This window comes from Zingiber officinale, chromosome 2A (genome assembly GCF_018446385.1).
Source record: "Zingiber officinale cultivar Zhangliang chromosome 2A, Zo_v1.1, whole genome shotgun sequence".
NCBI classification, from domain to species: domain Eukaryota; kingdom Viridiplantae; phylum Streptophyta; class Magnoliopsida; order Zingiberales; family Zingiberaceae; genus Zingiber; species Zingiber officinale.
In genome coordinates, this window is record NC_055988.1 from 86,375,087 (window position 1) to 86,395,833 (window position 20,747).

The following is a 20,747-nucleotide window of genomic DNA, read 5'->3' on the forward strand; positions in this document are numbered from 1 at the left end:
ACAATGTTTGAAGATTACAATAGATAGTGCTTCAGAAATACAGAGGCTAACAAGCAACGCATGATGGAAGAGATTGACAAAGGATTATTTGAATAGCAAAACAAGTTTGAGAATTAAGGAAGGTATTAGCAATGGTTAAGTTGGAGAGGAGAATTAGTACACACCACACCAGATGTTTTAATAATTTCATCTTTGCATTGACAGAAAACTCTGCTTACTCTGAGTCAAATCATATGCCTTAAGACTGGAGTAGTGTTGCAAAACATTTGGGACGATTTGAATGGTTTGCTGCAATATTTTTGACCATCTCTATTATATTTTCATTCTCAGTATAGATGTGAACCTCCTTTAGCCCATGCAGATGTTCTATGCCATTGACTGATTCAGGGGGACGAAGTATTTTAAGGATTTCGAGGCTTCGGACTGCACCTTCTTCGAAACTCACATTTTTCTTTACAATTTCCAGGAACTTAAGTTGTGCGAACCCTCCCCGATCGAAGACCATATCCTCAACACTATTGACGAATGAGTTATATCTTAGGTTCAGGTTGACCAAAGCGGGGAGATTTCTCAAGACTTGTAGATCCTTGAGCTGCAGTTGTGTCCTGAACAGAGATATCTTGACAACATGCTTCAGAGATGCAAACCAAGGAGGCAATTCGCCAAGTCTGCAACCTATCTCGATCTTGCAGAGCGGCAATGGCGGCAAAGCTACCTCATCTAGTGCCTTTTTCAGACTGCTGTTTACCAGATGCAAAATCTTTAGAGATCGAAGGCTGCCAATGAGCTTCGAGAGCAGGGCACTGATCTCCTCCACCATTCTGAGTGATAGATCAGAGCCATTAAAAGCGATGCCAAGCTTGTGGAGGTGGACAAGCTCACCAATCTCCTGTAGCGAATGCACATTATGAGCACGTGCCGTTCCAAACGTGGTAAGTCTTTTCAACTTTCTTATGCCTTTCGGGAACTTAAATCCTATGGAGGGACCACCAAGCAGATAGACCAGTTTTTGGAGTTTGATGATGGTATTCGGTAGTTTTGTAATAAGAGTTTCTCTTATATCCAAAAACTCTAGATTCTGCAAATCTCCTATTGAATCTGGCAATCTCTGTAACCAAGTATTTCTTAGAGACAAGTACTTCAAAAGAAACAACTTGGAAAAGCTCTTTGGGTGGAAATAATCAATTGCCCTACATCCTTCCAGGTCAACTGCCCTCAACAGCCTCTGTTTTCTATAATCCTTCGGTGGTGATACATCCACACCAAATGAAGCGAAGGATCGGAGGTGGGACAGATCAGTGTTAGGCACTAGTCCACCGCTTCCTCCATGCCAGGATAAGCGTCTTATCCTCTGATGTCGCGGCTGAATGGTCGTCAGCGTGGAGTGCCTATTCAGTAGCACCGCAAAGTTCTCCTTTCTTGAAATCGAGATTATGACATCGAGCATCATGTCATGGACGCGGCAGGATCTCACTGTCCCATTATAATCAAATTCTGACGGCTGCACCAAGCTACGATTCACCAATTGGTTGAAGCAGCGCTCGGCCATTTTCTCATCGGGTAAGCCATCTACGCCATGCACAATCCCTTCGGCAATCCACCTTCTCATCAGACGCTTCCGACGAATCTCATAATCCTCAGGGAAGGTGCCTAAGAACAAGAAGCAAGGCTTGAGATAGTAAGGCAAGTCATTGTAACTCAAACCTAGTATCTGATTGATCTTCGACAGCATATCATTAGTCTGTATCTCCAAACGAAGGTGGTCGTGCAAGTCTTTCCATTCCTCAAGTTTTTTATCAGGCTTCGAAGCCAGAAGGCCTCCGATTGTCACAATAGCAAGTGGCAGTCCATTGCACTTTTGTAAGATTTCCCTACCAACATTTTCTAGTTCTGGAGGACAAGTATAGTCAGGCGCTTCAAATACTTTTCTACGGAATAACTCCCACGATAGCTCAGGTGATAAAGGAGAGACTTTAAATATGAATTGACGATTACGAGAACAACTATAGTTTGCCACTTCCTCACTGCGGCTGGTCACTATCACTCTACTTCCTTCTTCACCTTGTGGTAGTGCAAGACTCAAGCTTTCCCATGCTACAGTGCTCCAAACGTCGTCAAGAGCGATCAAATACCTCTTTCCATGGAGATGGTCCCTGATAGTCTGCACCAGTTGCGCCTCGTCCATCATGTTCAGAAGTTGCTCAGTGTTCAAACGGGCATCTCGGCACCCAGAAACGTCTCGGATTTGTTCCTCGTTGACGGAAATTTGTCGAATTATCTTTTTGAGAAGCTCTTTGATGTCGTAATTTTGTGACACTGCGATCCAAGCTCGAGATTGGAAGCGGCCTCCGACGATACTAGGATCGTCATAGACCGTCTTAGCCAAAGTTGTCTTTCCTAAACCACCGAAGCCGACGAGAGAAATCGCTGTAAGCTCGGGACAGTTCTCGTCCATCACCCACCCGAGGATCTTATCTCTACTCTGGTTGATGCCCACGAGTTGAGCTTCCTCTACAAAATGGCCGATGATCCGTGGATCGGAGTATCTGTCAGTCATGTCCAAGCCAGTGACGGTGCCAGAGCTTGTAGCTTCATTTGGGTGAAAGTAGCGATCGTGCCTTTTTTTAATATCTTCCACTTGAACCTTCAATTTCTTGATCTCTGTAGCGATGTTACGGCGATCTTTCAATAATTTTATGCTGCGAAGGAAGTGCTTGAAAAAACCTTGTGTCGATCGGAGATGGCAGTCGAACTCATCGATCGAGTCTTCGGCATCGTAGGCCACCTCACTCAGTTCCTGCGCCCAATTCTTCAGTTCAGCATCCAGATTGCGCCTGGTTGATATGTCCATCAAGAAAGAGGTGATGCTTTTGTGCTCGGCGACTATGTATCGGACATCGTCTTCGACTCCGGCCAGCAACGCGGCTTCTTCCTCTAGCATCTTCCCTAGTTTTCCCACGATGGATTGAAAGGAGAAGTCCACAAGCTTCATAGCTATCGTCGTCTCCATGCTGCCAATCTCCGTCCGGCAGCGGTAAGGAAGAGAGATGAGGACGATTAAAGAAATGTAAAGTTGCTGAGAACTCAGGTCCTATTAATTCCTGAGCTTGCATTCAACGTCAAGTAGGTTTTACTTCGGAACGTTGATCGAGCATAATTTGAACGATGAAAAAACAATAGTGACTTGGAACTTTATTCTTCCAAAATTATTCTGCCAAAGTAGGCAACGAAGCAAAGAACAAACCAAAGTTGAAGGCAACGAAGCAAAAGAACAAATTGCGACCTAAAGAAAAAACCAAACGATTGAGAAGCCTTGATATGATCTGTGCAATAGTTCTCCCATTTAAGCAAGGTCAAGAGATACAAATGTTTGGGGTTTGGGTTAACTGGAAAAAAAAAATTATAGGTGAATTGAGGTTATCTAAGACGTCGATGAAGGATAGATAAAGCTGCCCATAACTTAGGTCCTCTTGTTTTACTTTGGAACATTGATTAGACCTAATTTGTAGAACATTGATTAGACCTAATTTGTAAAAGAGATAAAAAAAGATTGATCAGATTAAATTATCAAATCAAATCAAATTGGTATTAAGATTATTTTAATAATTTTATTATAATAATTTTTAAAATAATTTTTAGAATTATTTATTTTTTTATTATGGATTAATTGATTAAATACTTTTTAAATACTATATATTGTATTATCCTTAGGACAAATATCAATGAACAATAAGATCAATTATTACTCTTATATTCTTTTTATCTTCTTTCTATTCTTCTATTAACATGGTATCAAAGGTATCATTCTTTGCTCCTTCCCAACTCCACGAGACAATAAAAGAGGGATCCTTTTTAAATTTACCTTTGTTTTGGTTTCACCCGTTGATTTAGTTTCTCTCTCCTCTTTTTTCGCCACTCAAAAAAACCTAAGTGAGTACTGTGTCGTTTCTTTTTCTCCTCCGTAGCTTTTTCTCCCACCGCCGCCGCACATCCTCTCTGCTCGCGCACACCATCTGTCGCCCAATGGCACGGATGCTGGTCGTCCATTGTGTTAGGTTTTCGGGCTGCGAAAACCGCTTTTTTGCGTCGCGGAAACCCCGAAACCCCCATGCCACCGGATCCGTGCGAAGTAAAAACTTTCAAAAACATTACGAGTACGAGTTTTATGCTAGTTCTAAACTAGGGGAAGGAATTACCCTTGATGCAAATCCCTTCGCGTATCTCGCTCTTCCAAGTGATGCCGGATCTCGAGGTTGTCAAGTGTACAACCCTCTAGAAGTATCCACACGAACAAATAGATGGAGAAAACCTAACACAAAGGTGTGCTAGCACCTTGGTAAGGTTCGGCCAAGAGAGGAGAGGGAGAGCTTGAGGAGAGAGCTTTAGGAAGAAGATGAAATAATTGGCTTGAATGAAAAATGAATTTCATTCACTCACAAAAGTGGCCAGTCACATTAAGGAGTATAACTCCTTTTCATTAAATGTGGAGGTCATTAAAGAGGGGACTTGTAACCTCCATGAGGTGGCACACACATGTGCCAACTATGATGATGTGGCACATTATCATTAGTCCTCCTAATGCCAACTCACAAATGAGGTGACAAATGGTTAAGTCAAACTTGATCTTTCATCTTCCTTCTCAAGTCAAGTCAAACTTGACCAAATCTCTCTCATGGTTGATCTAATCTAACCATTTGATTCAAACCAACTTAATATAATGAATCTAATTCATTTAATTAAATTGATTCAATGAGTCATAATCTAAATTAAACTCATTAAACACATGAATCAACTTGAGTCCAACTCAATTAGCTCAATTAGGATTACTCTTAATCCAATTTGATTCATCACATGAATCTAATCCTCTTGGTTCATCATATGAACCTAATCTCCATCTAATTGTCTTTAGTGTGTAACCCTATAGGTTCTTATAACGTTGGCAATGCTCCTAAACCTATTTAGAAGCATAAGTAATGAGCGGTATCTAGCAACACATCATTACTACCCAAGTTATAAGAATGTTGAGATCCAACATCACATTGTGACTACTAATTGTGACTCCTCACAAAATATGATAAGTGTCCTTCTATCCTAGACATCTAGATTGATCAATGTGAGGTATAGACCGTGTCATCCTTTGACCAATCTAAATCTTGAACTCCAAGTAAACTCACTAAATCAAATGAGCTCAATATCTCATATTGACTCATTTGGGCATGGCCATGCACTTCGTGGTCTCACTCTATCAAGAATATCGATGTCGCTCCCGTCATATTGGAGGGATAGATCCCATCTACATCACTCACATCCCTCTGCATAATTCGTTACATACCCAGTAATCGCCTTTATAGTCCACCTAGTTACGGGTGACGTTTGACAAAACCAAAATACATAACTCCTTATGTAGGGAACCATGATGACTTCAGATCTAAGGACTAGTAGTCATACTAATAGTCACATGAGAAAGTATATGACACTCGTATAACGATCCATGATACTTTCTCATGGCGGATCATTCAGTATACATTCTCCAATGCATACCCATGTGTTAACTTGATATCTCCATATCCATGACTTGTGAGATCAAGTCATCAAGACATACATGCTAGTCTTATTGCATTAACATTGTCTCTGAATGTTAATACTCGACTAGGAATGATTAAGAGTAGTGTTCTCTATATCATCTCACTATCGATTCAACTAACCGATTGATATAGGTAAGAACCTTCTACTCAAAGACGTTATTATACTTAGTTTATTTGGCACCAATACAAGTAAGTATAATAACAAAAAACAAATGCCTTTATTTATATAAGAATATGATACAACAAGTCCATAATACAATCATTAAATGATTGACTCTACGGCTCTAACTAACACATTGGTACAAGGCCCTATCGGTCGTTCAACTAAAGAAGGCAACGACTTCCTCTCTCCTTTGGCGCTGCCGCCGCCTGCCCACCAAGGGAACATGACGCTGCTGCAGCTCCTTCCGACTGCCTACACTTCCTGCCGAAGCTACTAGACAGTGTGCCGCCGCCTGCTGAGGTGCACCAGCGGCTCTTCCGCCCTTCTAGTTGGCCATCAATTGGTTAACGATCTTCGAAGAAAAATCGTCAGTTGTGTAAACAATGCCTCCTTTCTTCATAGTAGCAAGCAACAACGAGGGTTATCTTCAATCTCACCATTGTCATCGCGAAGATCATCATTTTTTCATCTTCTTCAACAACACCGCCCTTCTTCCTATACCTTTGTAATGACAGATAATCAACATCATGACCAAAGACAAAGTTCAGAAAAATGTCAAATTTGTCATATCATTGGACATACTAGAAATCAATGTTCCAGGAGATATGATTATTCATATACTCAAGGGAAATGCCAATTTTCTCTCAGAATAGATATTTTGGTTTTCAATGTCCTAGACAATTTAACTCAAATTTTATTGGTAGTCCTGTAGCTTCAAGACAACTACCTGCTTCATAAGTCTATCCTAAAGTCCTCTCGTTTGTGCTTTCTCATGGTAAACCCCCAGAGTTTTCATCCATTGATTGATATATTGACACTGAAGTAACTCATCATGTCACATCAGATAGTATCCTTATAGACGTATGTCATATTATGGCTCAGGTACAGTTCAAGTAGGCGATGATTCAGGTTTACAAATTACTAATCTTGGAAACATATATATTCATTTATCTAATCGTACTTTTCACATGCGTAATATCTTTCTTGTTCTATCTATTGCTAAAAATTTACCTACACGTTAGTTTTGTATTGATAATAATATTGTTTTTAAGTTTCATCATAATCATTATCTTATAAAAGATAGAGGAACAAATACTATTGTGTTTTATGGGAGAATAAAAATAACCTTTACTATCTTCAGAGTTCTTCATACAAAGCTTTTGTTGGTGAACTCACAAATAAACCAGCTTTGCATACTCGCCTTGGTCATCCTTCTCTTCGCATTGTTCGGTTAATCATTAATAGGTATGGTTTACCTATTTCCTTTAACTCCTCTTCGTCTCATTCATGTAGTGCTTGCATGGAATCTAAAAGTCATAATTTACCGTTCTCTTCATCTGATCATGTTTCTAATTTTCTACTTGAAATAATTCATTTAGATGTTTGAGGCCCTACACTTATTTTGTCTAACCAAGATTTCCAATATTATATTACTTTCATTGATCATTTTAGTAAATATACTTGGCTCTATCTAATGAGAAGGAAATATGATTTATTAGATATATTCTGTAATTTTTAAAATCAAGCTGAACGATATTTTAATCGTAAAATACTCTCTTTCATTTTAATTAGAGAGGTGAATATCAAGCTCTCCATCGTCATCTTATCTCTTGTGGAATTGTTCAACGAGTCTTTACCTCACACTCCAGAACAAAATGGCTTTGCTGAGAGAAAATATAGACATATAGTTAAAACTGTCTTAGTTGTCACGCCCCGGGAGAGTCTCTGCCAGAGGAAATTTTGGCAGCATCTCCCCTGTACGGGTGACAATCTGAAACTTATCTACATAGCCCTCAGGGCTCACAAAACCTCGACAAACACTGTCGGAACATACATAATAAAATAATTAAACATCCACGCAGTTTATAATAAATCAGCTTCTGGCTGACAACACAACAATTCCACATAGTTTAATAAACCTATACCACTACTCAAGGAAAACACAACCCACAACGGAAAAACCATCGCAGCGAAAAAATAAAGGTAGTAGACCAAAACTCGATATAAAAATCCTCGAGTACAACCACACATCATAAGTATGTAGGAACATAACAAGGAAACCAAAAGTCCAAAAATAGAAAACCGTCGTGACTCAGAGTAGGGACTAGCGACTGAAACCTCCTGACAGCTTCAACTTGAAATAGGAAAAGATATCAATGATGTGACTTCAACTACTAAGCATACCTCAAGCTGACATGCATAGTACAATATAACCAATAATAATCATGTTGTATAGCGGAGCCCTTGACAGAGCAACCTACTACAACATACATTGCCTGATATACTACTAACCCATGAGGTATTGTGTGTGTAGGTCCATGTAACTGGCGATGTGCTCAACAATAATGGAGCCGACAATCACTCAGCATGCAATAGTGCAAGATGGTGAATGTCACTAAGCATGTAAATCCTGACCATATCCACCTCCATAAAGTATGTACCAAAAGGTAAATGGATCAAATAAAATAATCTAGGTACACATGTCAGGTATGACAAATAACTAGTCCTGTACACAATAAAGCATGGCATGTCACTACCTCTATGAACATAAATATACCGGGCAATAATCAAGAGAGTATAAAACATAAATGCAGAATAGATAAAAGCATGTAACAAGTATCATGTAATGACATACCAAAACAAAGATAAACATAATCATTTCTAGTGGCTATAACCTACTACGCATATCAAAATGACATTATCAAAAGAGATAAGTCAAGGTACCCACCTCAAAAAGAAGATTGTATCCAACCAATCCAACGTCTAGACACTCATTTTGAATCAGAGTCCTGCATCAATCAAGATATATATATAATCCGGCGGTAAGGACGGGGGACCCCCTTTGAGGGGAGCCAATGACACGTAGAGGTCAAAAGTCAAAAGGGTCAGCATGAGGTCAGGCCGATCGGAGAAGGGTTGGGTCGACCGACCGAACTGATCCGAGCAGAATCAAAGACAACCAGACGGGGAGTCAGGTTTCCGACGCTCGTCGTGAAAAGGGTCGCCGGGCCGAGCGGGTAGTCCGCTCGGCCGAGGCATAGAGCAACACGGGCAGGAACAATATCAGCCGAGCACCCGACCGGGAATCTCCCCGGTCGGGCCAATACCTACGCCAGGTCGGAAGTGATGTGCCTGCCGAGAGGCTGGACGCTCAGCGCGGGGAAAAAGGAGACAAGGACAAGGGGACATTGGGGAACATCTTCTGACAACAGGCATGTTCGACGACCAAGCCATACGCAGAATCCTACGACGGAAGGTTCTGCCGTCCCATCAAAGATGTGCTCGGACTGTAGCAGTATGGTGTCAGGCATGCTCCTCTGGTAAGCCCATACTAAGGTATGGTAAAGGACACGTGTATGCCTCAGTAGGTGTGCATAAGCCTCCCCACAACTCTATATAAGAGCCCTCAGACTTCGCCGGAGGTACGCGATCCCTCATCTTTGGATCCACTTCATCGTTTTCCTCTTGCCTGACTTGAGCGTCGGAGGGTCGTCGCCGGGAACCCCTTCTCGGCCAGACTTCCTTGTAGGTTCGCCGGAGATTCGTTCAGCCAGTCGAAGATAGCGGAGAGCACCACGTCCCCAGTGTCCATCGACTCAGCGTTCAGACATGATCAAATTGGCGCCGTCTGTGGGAACGCACCTGCATCCGAGCGGAAGAGATGGACGAAGCTGGATCGACCGTGGAGCGCAAATCATCTCCAGCCGTACCGAGCTGGGTGAGAGACCCCGTGCCGCTCGGCAGGGCGTATATCATCCGTGTTGAAATTAGCCTTGAAGGTCGTCGAGCTTCGACGTTAAATATCGAGAGTCGAACCGGCGACTATAAACCCACCGGCCGGAAGATCGTCGAGCTCCGACGTTAAATATCGAGAGTTGAACCGACGACTATAAACCCTCCGGCCGGGAGACCGTCGAGCTCCGACGTTAAATATCGAGAGTCGAACTGGCAACTATAAACCCTCTGGCCGGAAGACCGTCGAGCTCCGACGTTAAATATCGAGAGTCGAACCAGCAACTATAAAACCTCCGGCCGGAAGACCGTCGAGCTCCGACGTTAAATATCAATAGTTGAACCGGCGACTATAAACCCTCCGGCCTGAAGACCGTCGAGCTCCGACGTTAAATATCGAGAGTCGAACCGGCGACTATAAACCCTCTAGCCGGGAGACCGTCGAGCTCCGACATTAAATATCGAGAGTCGAACCGGCGACTATAAACCCTCCGGCCGGAAGACCGTCGAGCTCCAACGTTAAATATCGAGAGTCGAACCGGCGACTATAAACCCTCCAGCCGGAAGACCGTCGAGCTCCGACGTTAAATATTGAGAGTCAAATCGGCGACTATAAACCCTCCGGCCGGAAGTCCGTCGAGCTCCGACGTTAAATATCGAGAGTCGAACCGGTGACTATAAACCCTCCGGCCGGAAGACCGTCGAGCTCCGACGTTAAATATCGAGAGTCGAACCGGCGACTATAAACCCTCCGGCCGGAAGACCGTCAAGCTCCGACGTTAAATATCGAGAATCGAACCGGCGACTATAAATCCCCCGACCGGAACGAAAGACATTTGAAGATAAGCGGCAAGGGAAAGTAGTGATAAGTCGTATGCCACCTACGCCCGCTCGGGAGGCCTAGTTGGCCGAGTTGTGTATCATAGGCCCCGACCAATCACCCACAATCATGCAAAGTAAAACAGAAGTTGCACAACACAGATAAATTTTTCATTGAAATCAGAGGAATCAAGGCCGAGCGGCCGAATTACAAAAAGGAAAGTTTGTGGCCGAACAGCCGAATTACATAAAGACTTCTATTCCAGAAAATCATAAAGGTCCTTAGGGATGGTGCTAAGGAGCTCTGCATAGTCTTGGGCCGGGATGCTGGCGGAGTCAGGGAGTTGACCTTTGGACTTCAGATAGTCCGTCGTGGTGGTGATGGCAAGATCAAAGGTAGTATACATTCGCTCGCACACTTTTTTGAAAATTCGATCGAGCGGATGTGCTTCAGCCTCAGGGCTGCGACTCGGCCTGGCTCAGCCTCCTGGTACTCCTTGAAGGTAGCTTGGGAAGCTTCAAGAGCCTCCTGTAATTTCTTCAGCTCGTCCTTATGTTTGATGGCTTCGCCCGAGCGGCTCGCCTTCTCGCCATCCAGCTGCTCCATCAGCTCTTTGACCCGTTGCTCCAGGCCTCGAGCCTCGACGTTTTTCTTCTCTAGATCAGCGATGGCTGTCTTCTTTCGATCGGTGGCAAGGCTTATTTTCCGATCAATTGACTTGACCTGTCGTTCGAGTTCGGCCATAGTATGGGCTTGGGCGGCCGTCTTCTTTTGCTCAGCCGCCAATAGATCTTGGTTCTTCTTGAGTTCTTTCTGCAGATCGGCGTATGAAGGACCCTGGGAGGGCACGCCACCCAAACTCCTTAACCTCTTTAACTCTTCGTCCACCATGGCCAGACGATTGGAGACAGCGATCTCCTCTACCTATCTCTGGCATAAATAAAATCATTAATAGCCGATCGGAGAAAGCGCGTAGAAGACTAAAGAAAACATAGTTACCCCAGTGGCCTGTTGCATATGGTTGTTGGCCAGATTGCCGAGTGGAATCATCGCGACACGTGCCCGAGCGTCGGCCCACATCTCGACTAGGGGCCCCTTCATGGTGATCATGTGCTCAGGCGCGGTTGGCCGATCGGACTCGGGCATCAGCTCTTCGGTGGGGAGATACAGGGCGACCATGATGGTATGGCACCGACCGGGAGTCGTCTGAGTAGAAGCTAGTGAAGGATCAGAGGCCGGTGCAGAAAACTGGGACAAAATGGACGAGCGTCGGACTCGGCGGGGAGAGGGCGGAAGGGCGCTGACAGGTATGGCTTCGAGGGGGTCCGTGGACGCGTCCAGTTGGGATGGGGTCCGATCGGACGTGATCGCCTCAACCACTGGGGCTTTGCCGCGAGAATCGGCGGTGGTCCGTTCGGACGGCTGGACCGCGGAAGTGGCCAATCGAAGTGGTGTCTCCGTTCAGCGTCTCTTTTGTCGGAGAGGGCGCTCTTCCTCTTGAGCGGAGCCTTCCTCCTGGACGGTTGGACCCCTGCTGGGGGTGGCGCCTCTCGCCACATCCCGGGGAGAGGCTTGGGCGGCCGACTCCTCGTGGGTTTCGCTCTCCCCTTCGTGTGAGCCGACCGGCTCAATGCCAAGCAACTCCATCTCCTTAGCAGCTGCAGCCTCGAGCGCCGCCGCTTTCCTCTTCAAAATCCCGGCCATCACGGACTCCATGACAATGTCCGTTGCAAAGGAACAAGAAGAAAATCAGTTAGCAATCAAGGCAAATGCACAAGTAAAATTCTTACCGAAGTTGCTCGGGATGGGAGTCCGGATCGGACTCAGACCAAATATGTACATCACCCCTTCAGGTAAGAACTTATTGATGTCGAACTTCAGACCGGCTAGCATGTTGGCAGCGTGAAGATAGTCCGGTCGGGTCTTGAACCTCTTTAGCTCAGGGGAGGTTGGCGGTCTGACCTACCACTGGGTTCGGAAAAGGGCCCGTTCGGGAAGACGAAGATAGAAGTAATACTCTTTCCAATGTTTATTGGTAGAGGGCAATTTATTAAAGAAGACTAAACCGGGTCGAGCCTGGAACATGTAAGTACCCAGCTCGGACTGTTTAGGATAATAAAAATAGTAGAAGACCTTCGGTCGGAGGGGAATGTTGTGGATTCTGAACAAGACAACAACGCCACATAGAAGGCGGAAGGTGTTAGGGACTAAGCTTCCGAGCGGAATGCCGAAAAAATTATAGACTTCTACGATAAAGGGATGGAGTGGAAAGCGCAGACCGGCTATGAACTGGTCACGGAAAAAAAAGATTGCTCCGCGCGGCGGTTTGTGTGGCCGAGCGGAGGGGGAGGGTAAGATAAGTTCAAAGTCAGAGGGGATGTCAAATTTGTCCATCAGAATCTCGGCGTCGCTCCGATCGAAGTGCGACTCCATGGTGGTATACCACGGGCCGAGGGCTGGGTCTTGAGGTTGAGAAGAGCTGGCCATAAGCCGAGCGGGAAAAGGAGCAAGAGATGGACGAAAGGGAAAAAAGCTTAAGAGAGGGGACCGAATCGTAACCAGGAGACAAGAACGCGAAGAGAAGAAGAAAGCACGAGGAAAAACAAGAAATGAAAAGAAGATGGCAGAAGGACCTTACGGAAGCAAACGAAGATCGAAGGAAGAATGCGGGAGGTCACCGGAAGAAGCAACAGCAGGATCACCGGAGCAGGAACGGCAGGGTAAACTTCTGGGCACGCAAAAGAAGGAATGCGGCGGAGGAAGAAGGCGAGAACTTTATAGGGTTGGGCCCGAACGACCTCAGCCATCGGATGTAGGTCGCAAAAACCAAGGACTCTATCGGGCCGTCCATTTCAAACCGCCTCGGTCTCGTCGCCCGCAACGCCGTTGCCGTACGATGATGGCAGCAACGCCACGTGGCATTCGGCCACTGGAGTGCATTTAATGAGCGCCTTCACAAGGCACAGAGCACATGCCCGGCCTTAACGTCGAAGATTAGCGTAAATTTCGAAGAGATCCGAGGAATGTTGGCGTTGACTGACGTCATAGCTACCTCGTGGGGGTCGAACGGAGGATAGTTTCACAGAGACGCTGCTCGGCGTAACTGGCGGTCCAGTCAGTCGGACTAATCGCCTCCTTCGACTAGACTTGAAGGAGAGGCAAGTGATCCGGCGGTAAGGTCGGGGGACCCCCTTTGAGGGGAGCCAATGACACGTAGAGGTCAAAAGTCAAAAGGGTCAGCATGAGGTTCGACCGATCGGAGAAGGGTTGGGTCGACCAGTCGAACGGGTTCGAGCGGAATCAAAGACAACCAAACGGGGAGTCGGGTTTCCGACGCTCGTGGTGAAAAGGGTCGCAGGGCCGAGCGGGTAGTCCGCTCGGCCGAGGCATAGAGCAACACGGGCAGGAACAATATCAGTCGAGCACCCGACCGGGAATCTCCCCGGTCGGGCCAACACCTACGCCAGGTCGGAAGTGATGTGCTTGTCGAGCGGCTGGACGCTTAGCGCGGGGAAAAAGGAGACAAGGACAAGGGGACATTGGGGAACATCTTCTGACAACAGGCATGTTCGATGACCAAGCCATACACAGAATCCTACGACGGAAGGTTCTGCCGTCCCATCAGAGAGGTGCTCGGACTGTAGCAGTATGGTGTCAGACATACTCCTCTGGTTAGCCATACTAAGGTATGGTAAAGGACACGTGTACACCTCGGTAGGTGTGCATAAGCCTCCCCATAGCTCTATATAAGAGCCCTCAGACTTCGCCGGAGGTACGCGATCCCTCATCTTTGGAGTCACTTCATCATTTTCCTCTTGCCTGACTTGAGCGTCGGAGGGTCGTCGCCGGAAACTCCTTCCCGGCCCAACTTCCTTGCAGGTTCGCCGGAGATTCGTTCAGCCAGTCGAAGATAGCAGAGAGCACCACGTCCCCAACGTCCATCGACTCAGCGTTCGGACAGGATCAATATATATTTTATTTAACTAAATTCATATGAATTAAGTAGCTAAGTAAAATCCCCCAAACCTAGTTATAATCCATCGGTCAACTAGGGTTAGCTCCATTAAGCCTAATCATTCTACCATTCAGATTTAATCTAACTATCCTTAAATCAATTTGCATTGTTAAGTTAAAATAATGAATTGACCTCCAACAACTCATATCATGCTAGACTTAAATAAATTCTAGTAACAATTTATTCTTCAACTTACTACCAAATAACCTAACCATAAATAAACAACTAACTACAATATTTAAATCAAACATTGATCTACAACTAAGCATAATTAATCCACTAAAATCCCAATTCATACTTAATTCAATGATTTCACCTAAATTAACAATTCTTGTTAACATTATTAGCAAATTCCAGATTCATAGAACACATCAACACACTGCTGGAAACTATCACACTGATCAGATGAAAAAGGAGATCAAGAATTCAACAAGACAACCTTAAGATATAGAAGCAATCATAAGCTTACAAACCTACAAAATAACATCTATACATTCATTCTTCCTAGAATCAACCCAAACCTTACCTGTAAGATGGCAACAAACAACAAGGTAGCTGCTGTAGGAGATAACGACCAGAGCTAGGGCACGACAACAGAACCTAAAGTTCTACCGACGATGACTCCTTGGGTGGTATCAGCTGCTACCCTGCTTGGATCCACAAGCGAGGAAGTCAACACGAGAGATCCAATGATAGGAAGAGGATTGTCGGCTTGTACCTACTGCGAGGTGTGGCTTGGTGCGTGATGAAGAGGAATTGGGATCCTCGCTCAAGTCGACAGCATCGCCTCCTTCGACGGGCACTGCATTGTTGGTGAGTCTCAAGTGAATGGCCAACAACGGTCAAGTAGCACCAATCGGCAGCGACACGAGGAGGTCGCTTAGAAGTGGGCGGTGCAAGAGAAGTGCTCGGGTGGAAGCTAGGGTAGAGGGAAAGAAGGGGAAAACGCGATACAAGGAGGAGAAGAAATTGGCCGATGGTTTTGTACGCGTGGGAGAAGAGGAGACGTCACGAGCGGTGGTGACATCGGTGCATCGGTTGGGAAAGAGAAGGAGAGCCGGCGTCGCGAGAGGGGAGGAGGAGAGGAATCGCCTCAGGAGAAAAAGAAAGGAAATAAAATAAATAAATAAATAAATAAATAAATAAATAAAATATAATAACCTTAGGTATTTTAATTAAACCCTAGGTTAAATTCCTCAATCAACTTCCATCTTTGGGTATTTTAAACAGGTTTTCCGAAGCCTATAATTTCATCCCCTTAAAAATATGAGATCCAAAAAATTTTCAGAAAATTTTTAAAAATTTCTAAAAATTCTGTTAAGGTTATTCGCTTATTAAACCTTATTATTAAATTTTTTTATTTGTTCAATATTTTACATTCTTCCCCACTAATAAAAATTTGGTTCCCAAATTTCGTTAATTACCATCAGCAAGTACTAGCAACAGATAGATAGTATAAATGTTGAACGGAAATCAAACCCACATACCTCAAGTAAAAAAGATGGGGGTATCGAGCTCGGATCGTATTCTTGAGCTCTCAGGGAGCTTCCTCGTCAGAATGATACTGTCATCCTACTTTAACCAGTCGGATAGTCTTGTTCCGCAACTGATGCTCTTTATGGTCCAGAATCCGTATCAGAACCTCCTCATTGGTAACGTCAGGTTGAATTGAAACTGATATATCTGACAAAACATGTGCTGAGTCGAGTACATATCTCCTTAGCATAGACACATGGAATACATCGTGAATGCCTGCCAGAGCCGGTGGTAGCACCAGACGGTAAGCTACCGCTCCAATCCTCTCCAAGATCTGGAAAGGCCCAATGTATCATGGAGCTAGCTTACCTCAGAGGCCAAATCTCTTCACCCCTTTCATGGGTGAGACTCTCAGAACTACATAGTGGCCAGTAGAGAACTCCAGGAGTCTTCGTCTATGATCCGCATAACTCTTCTGACGGTCCTGCGTCTCGGACAATCTCCGTCTAATAGTGCGGGCCAACTCTGCCCCCTGCTGAGCTCTCTGCGGTCCTAGCAGCTGGGCCTCCCCAATCTCCTCCCAGAGGGTGGGTGTCCAACAAGGTCTACCATACATCGCTTTAAACGACACCATCTGGATAGTCGAATGATAGTTGTTGTTGAAGGCGAACTCCATTAATGGCAAGTGGTCCTCCCAGCTGCCTCCAAAATCCATAACGCAAGACCTCAGCAAATCATTTAAAGTCTGAATGGTCCGCTCTAACTGTCCATCTTTTTACGGATGGAATGTTGTACTAAATCGGAGCTGTGTGCCCAAGGCCTGCTGTAGACTCTGCCAAAACCGGGACGTGAACCGTGGGTCTCTATCCGATATAATACTCAATGGAACACCATGCAATCTGATGATCTCTCGACAATATAACTCTACTAATTGATCCAGTGAATCGATCTTTCGAATAGCTAAGAAGTGTGCAGATTTGGTTAATCAGTCAACGACTAGCCAAATCGCGTCATGGCCTCATCATGTCATAGGCAATCCCACCACAAAATTCATAGTGATGTACTCCCATTTCCACTCTAGAATAGGAATCCTCTAAAGTAATCCAATAGGTCTCTAGTGCTCAACCTTCACCTACTGACAGACTAGACATCTAGCTACAAACTCCGCGATGTCTTTCTTCATGCCACTCCACCAATAGGAACGCCTCAAATCTCAATACATGGGTGTTCCGCCTGGTTGGATCGTAAATCGAGAGCGATGAGCCTCCTGAAGTAGCTCCTCCAAGACAGGATGAGATTGAGGTACACATAATTTGCCTCAGAAATAAATAATGCCCTCATCATCTCGGGTGAACTCGTTCTATTGCCCAGAAGCTATCTGGCTGCCAATGGACTATAAGCGCTGATCACGGGTCTGGGCCTATCAGATCCTCATCCTGATCGACGACTGAGCAACCATGGTAACAAGAATACCCTGCTCTATCTATCCCTACTCCTGAAGGCTCAACTCGGAGAAACCCTGAATCAAGTCCGTGACTAAAGCTCAGTGGCAAGGTAAAGTCCCTTTGGACTTTTGGCTAAGTGCATCGGCAAACACATTAGCTTTCCTCGGATGGTAACTAATGGCACAGTCATAATCCTTCTGGAACTCCATCCTTCTCCTCTGTCGGAGATTTAGTTCCTTCTGAGTTAAAAGATATTTGAGATTCTTATGATCAGTAAGAATCTCAAATGTAATACCATACAGATGATGTCGCCAAATCTTCAAAGCAAAGATAATAGTGGCCAGCTCCAAATCATGTACTGGGTAGTTCTTCTCATGCTCCTTCAATTGCCGAGAAGCATAGGAGACTACCCTGCCGTGCTACATCAAAACAGCGCCTAAACCCTGCAGTGAAGTGTCGTTGTAGAGTACGAATTCGTTCTCTCCAGAAGGCAAAACCAAAACTAGTGCCGACACTAATCTCCGCTTCAGCTCCTGGAAGCTGGTCTCGTAGACTTCTGACCACATAAACTTCACGCCTTTCCTGGTCAAGCGTGTCAACGACATAGCAATGCGAGAGAAACCCTAGACGAACCGTCTGTAATATCCAGTCAATCCCAAGAAACTGCGGATCTACTGAACTGATTTTGGCTGCTCCCAGCTGGTGACAACCTTTATCTTTTGAGGGTATAAGGAAATACCTTGGCTAGATACCATGTGTCCCAGAAAACTGACTGAGGATAGGCAAAAAGCACACTTCCTGAACTTCGCATATAGTCAATGTCGTCGAAGAGTCTCCAAGACTATGCAAAGATGTTGTGCATGTTCCTCCTCAGAATACGAGTAGATCAAGATGTCATCGATGAAGACGATAATGAACTGACCTAAATACTCCAGAAAGATATGGTTCAAAAATTCATAAATACCGTTGGAGCATTGGTAAGCTCAAATGGCATTACCAAAAATTCATAATGTCCGTATCTGGTGCGGAATATTGTCTTCTGAACATCAGAATCCTTGACTCTCAACTCATGATATCCGGATCATAGATCAATCTTAGAATATATTGATGTACCTCTAAGCTGATTAAACAAATCCTCGATCCGTGGTAAGGGGTACTTTTTTTATGGTCACTACATTTAGCTGTTTGTAATCGATGCACAACCTCAGAGTACCATCCTTTTTCTTAACAAATAATACAAGAGAACCTCACGGAGATACACTAGGGTGAATAAATCCCCTGTCCAATAACTCTTGGAGTTGGACCTTTAGCTCATCCAACTCTTTCAGTGTCATACGATAAGGAGCTTTCGATGCTAGCGCGGTCCCCAGAATCAACTCAATACTCCACTTGCCTTTGGGGAGGCAAGCCTGGTAGCTCATCTGGAAATACATCCGAATACTCTCGGACCACTAGAACGTCTGAGAGCTGAGAACTACTGCTGTCGTCAGTATTAATTAACGACAGTAGGAATCCTTGACAGCCATGTGACAACAGTTTCTGATCCTAAATTGCAGAAATAGTTGATATGCCGTCGCCCCTAATGCTGGTGAATTCCCACGAGGGTTGGTTCGGAGGTTGAAATGTGACCACCCTCGCCTGACAATCAATCGTGGCCTGATATGCTGACAGTCAATCCATGCCAAGGATAATGTCCAACTTGACCATTTTCAGTACTAATAAATCTACAATGAGTATATGGTTGCCGAAGTCCAATGGGCATCCTCTGACCTCCTAAGTGACGTCTAATGCATCACTGGATGGTAGGGCGACAGTCAGTCGCCGTGGTCTAAGGATAGGTAGTCTACCAATCTCCCTCATAAATGCACGAGAAATAAAGGAATGCGAACTACCAATATCAATTAGCATATCAGTGGAAAATGCATAAAGTAAAATCGAACCACGGAAAATGGATCCGTCGGCCCACTGCATATCCTCTTTGGTAACTGCGTGAATACGTCCAGTCTCTGGCGGGGGTGGAGGTGATAGCACTGCCAAAGGCTGCTGCGCTTGAGTCTAAGCCTGCCATTGAGACGGTGTCGGATACTGAGCTAGAGATGGATATGAGGGTTGTGACTGATACTGGATCGGCGGCTGGGGCTGCGACTGGTACTGAACTAGTGACTGTGGCTGCATCTAATACTGAACTAGGGGCTGAAGCTGTGACTGGTACTGAACTAATGGCTAGGGTTGCAGCTAATATTGCACTAGTGGCTGAGGCTACAATTGATACTGCCTCTGAGTCAGATATTGAGGTCCCGAAACAGAGCTTTAGGATACCGTAAGGGCATTGGAGTGCTCCTATCTGTGCATGCCATATGCAACTACTGCAGGGGGAGCTGTCTGCTGCTGATGATGGCAAGATTGGGCCTTCTGTCCCCCTCGCTGAGTCCCTGTTTAACCGAACTGTCCTCCCTGAATAGAGACTCTGAAAGCCACATGCTGAGCCATCAGCGAACAATCTCGGCTCATGTGCCCAGGTAGTTTACAATAGTAGCTAACTGACTGCCCCAGAGAGCAGGCGGATGTGATGTGATCTCTGGGACCACATCGGGTGCAGTGAATGTCACTGGCGGGTTGTTTCTGGTTCTACTGAGGAGGCCAGAAACATCCCGATGAAGATCGCCCTGACTTCTGAGGTTGACCAGATGCCCCAGAAGTACCCTGACCCGACTGGCTGCGCCCACTCTGCTACTGTCCGGTAACCTGCGACTGTTGGATCTGCCCTGAAGCCCGATCTATCTGCTTTCTTTTCTTGTCCGCACTCATTCTCTGCTGAGCTAACTCAATCACTAGGGCTCTGTCCAATGCCTCTAAGTAAGATGAATTACCAAATCCCGCAATCTTTACTTACAGATGTCCATCCAGACCTGGACAAACTGAAGCATACGTGATCTGTCCTCAGCAACTAACTTCGGATAAAATATGGCTAACAGATTAAATTTGGCATTATATTCCGTCACTGTGAGGTTGTTCTGCCAAAGACACAAAAAATCCTGACGATGTGTCATCTGATATGACCGTGGAAAGTACTGGCTCTCAAAAGCCTCACTAAATCTCGCTCAGGTGATGTGTTGCTTGCCTATGAATGAGCACTGCGTAGCCCACCAGATATCGGCCTCATCCCGTAAATGGTAAGCAGTCAGCTCTGCCTTCTCCCACTCAGAGCAAGCCATATAGAAGAAAGTTTGCTCCAAAGCCTCTATCCGAGACTAAGCCACGCTCGGATCAGTCTCTTTTGTGGAATAGCCTGAATCAGTTTTCATCGACTCTGCCAAAGCTGGGATCCAAGCGCATGCTATAATTATATTAGTAGGGTGTGTAGAGATCGCCGCGGGAACTGGCAATACCACTGGAGCTAGTACTACAGGTGGTGTCGCTGGATAGGCTGGGGTAGTTACCCCTGGTGTTGCTGCATAAACCAGGGCCGGTATCGTTGGTGGCACTGCAAGGTCAATATAGGTAATAGGGG

The 20,747-nt window shown here is 45.2% G+C and overlaps 1 protein-coding gene across 1 annotated transcript; it reads right to left on the reverse strand.

Annotated features, from left to right (window-relative positions):
• Positions 1 to 238: 238 nt before the first annotated feature.
• Positions 239 to 3,074, reverse strand: LOC122043777 (disease resistance protein Pik-2-like). Its single transcript, XM_042604358.1, has one exon. It carries the CDS (start codon positions 3,008 to 3,010, stop codon positions 239 to 241), a length of 2,772 nt encoding a protein of 923 aa, XP_042460292.1. The 5' UTR covers positions 3,011 to 3,074.
• Positions 3,075 to 20,747: the final 17,673 nt, after the last annotated feature.

What these genes read in the sequence shown, in the direction of transcription:
- LOC122043777 (XM_042604358.1), bottom strand. Translation starts at nt 3,010, where the DNA reads ATGGAGACGACGATAGCTATGAAGCTTGTGGACTTCTCCTTTCAATCC.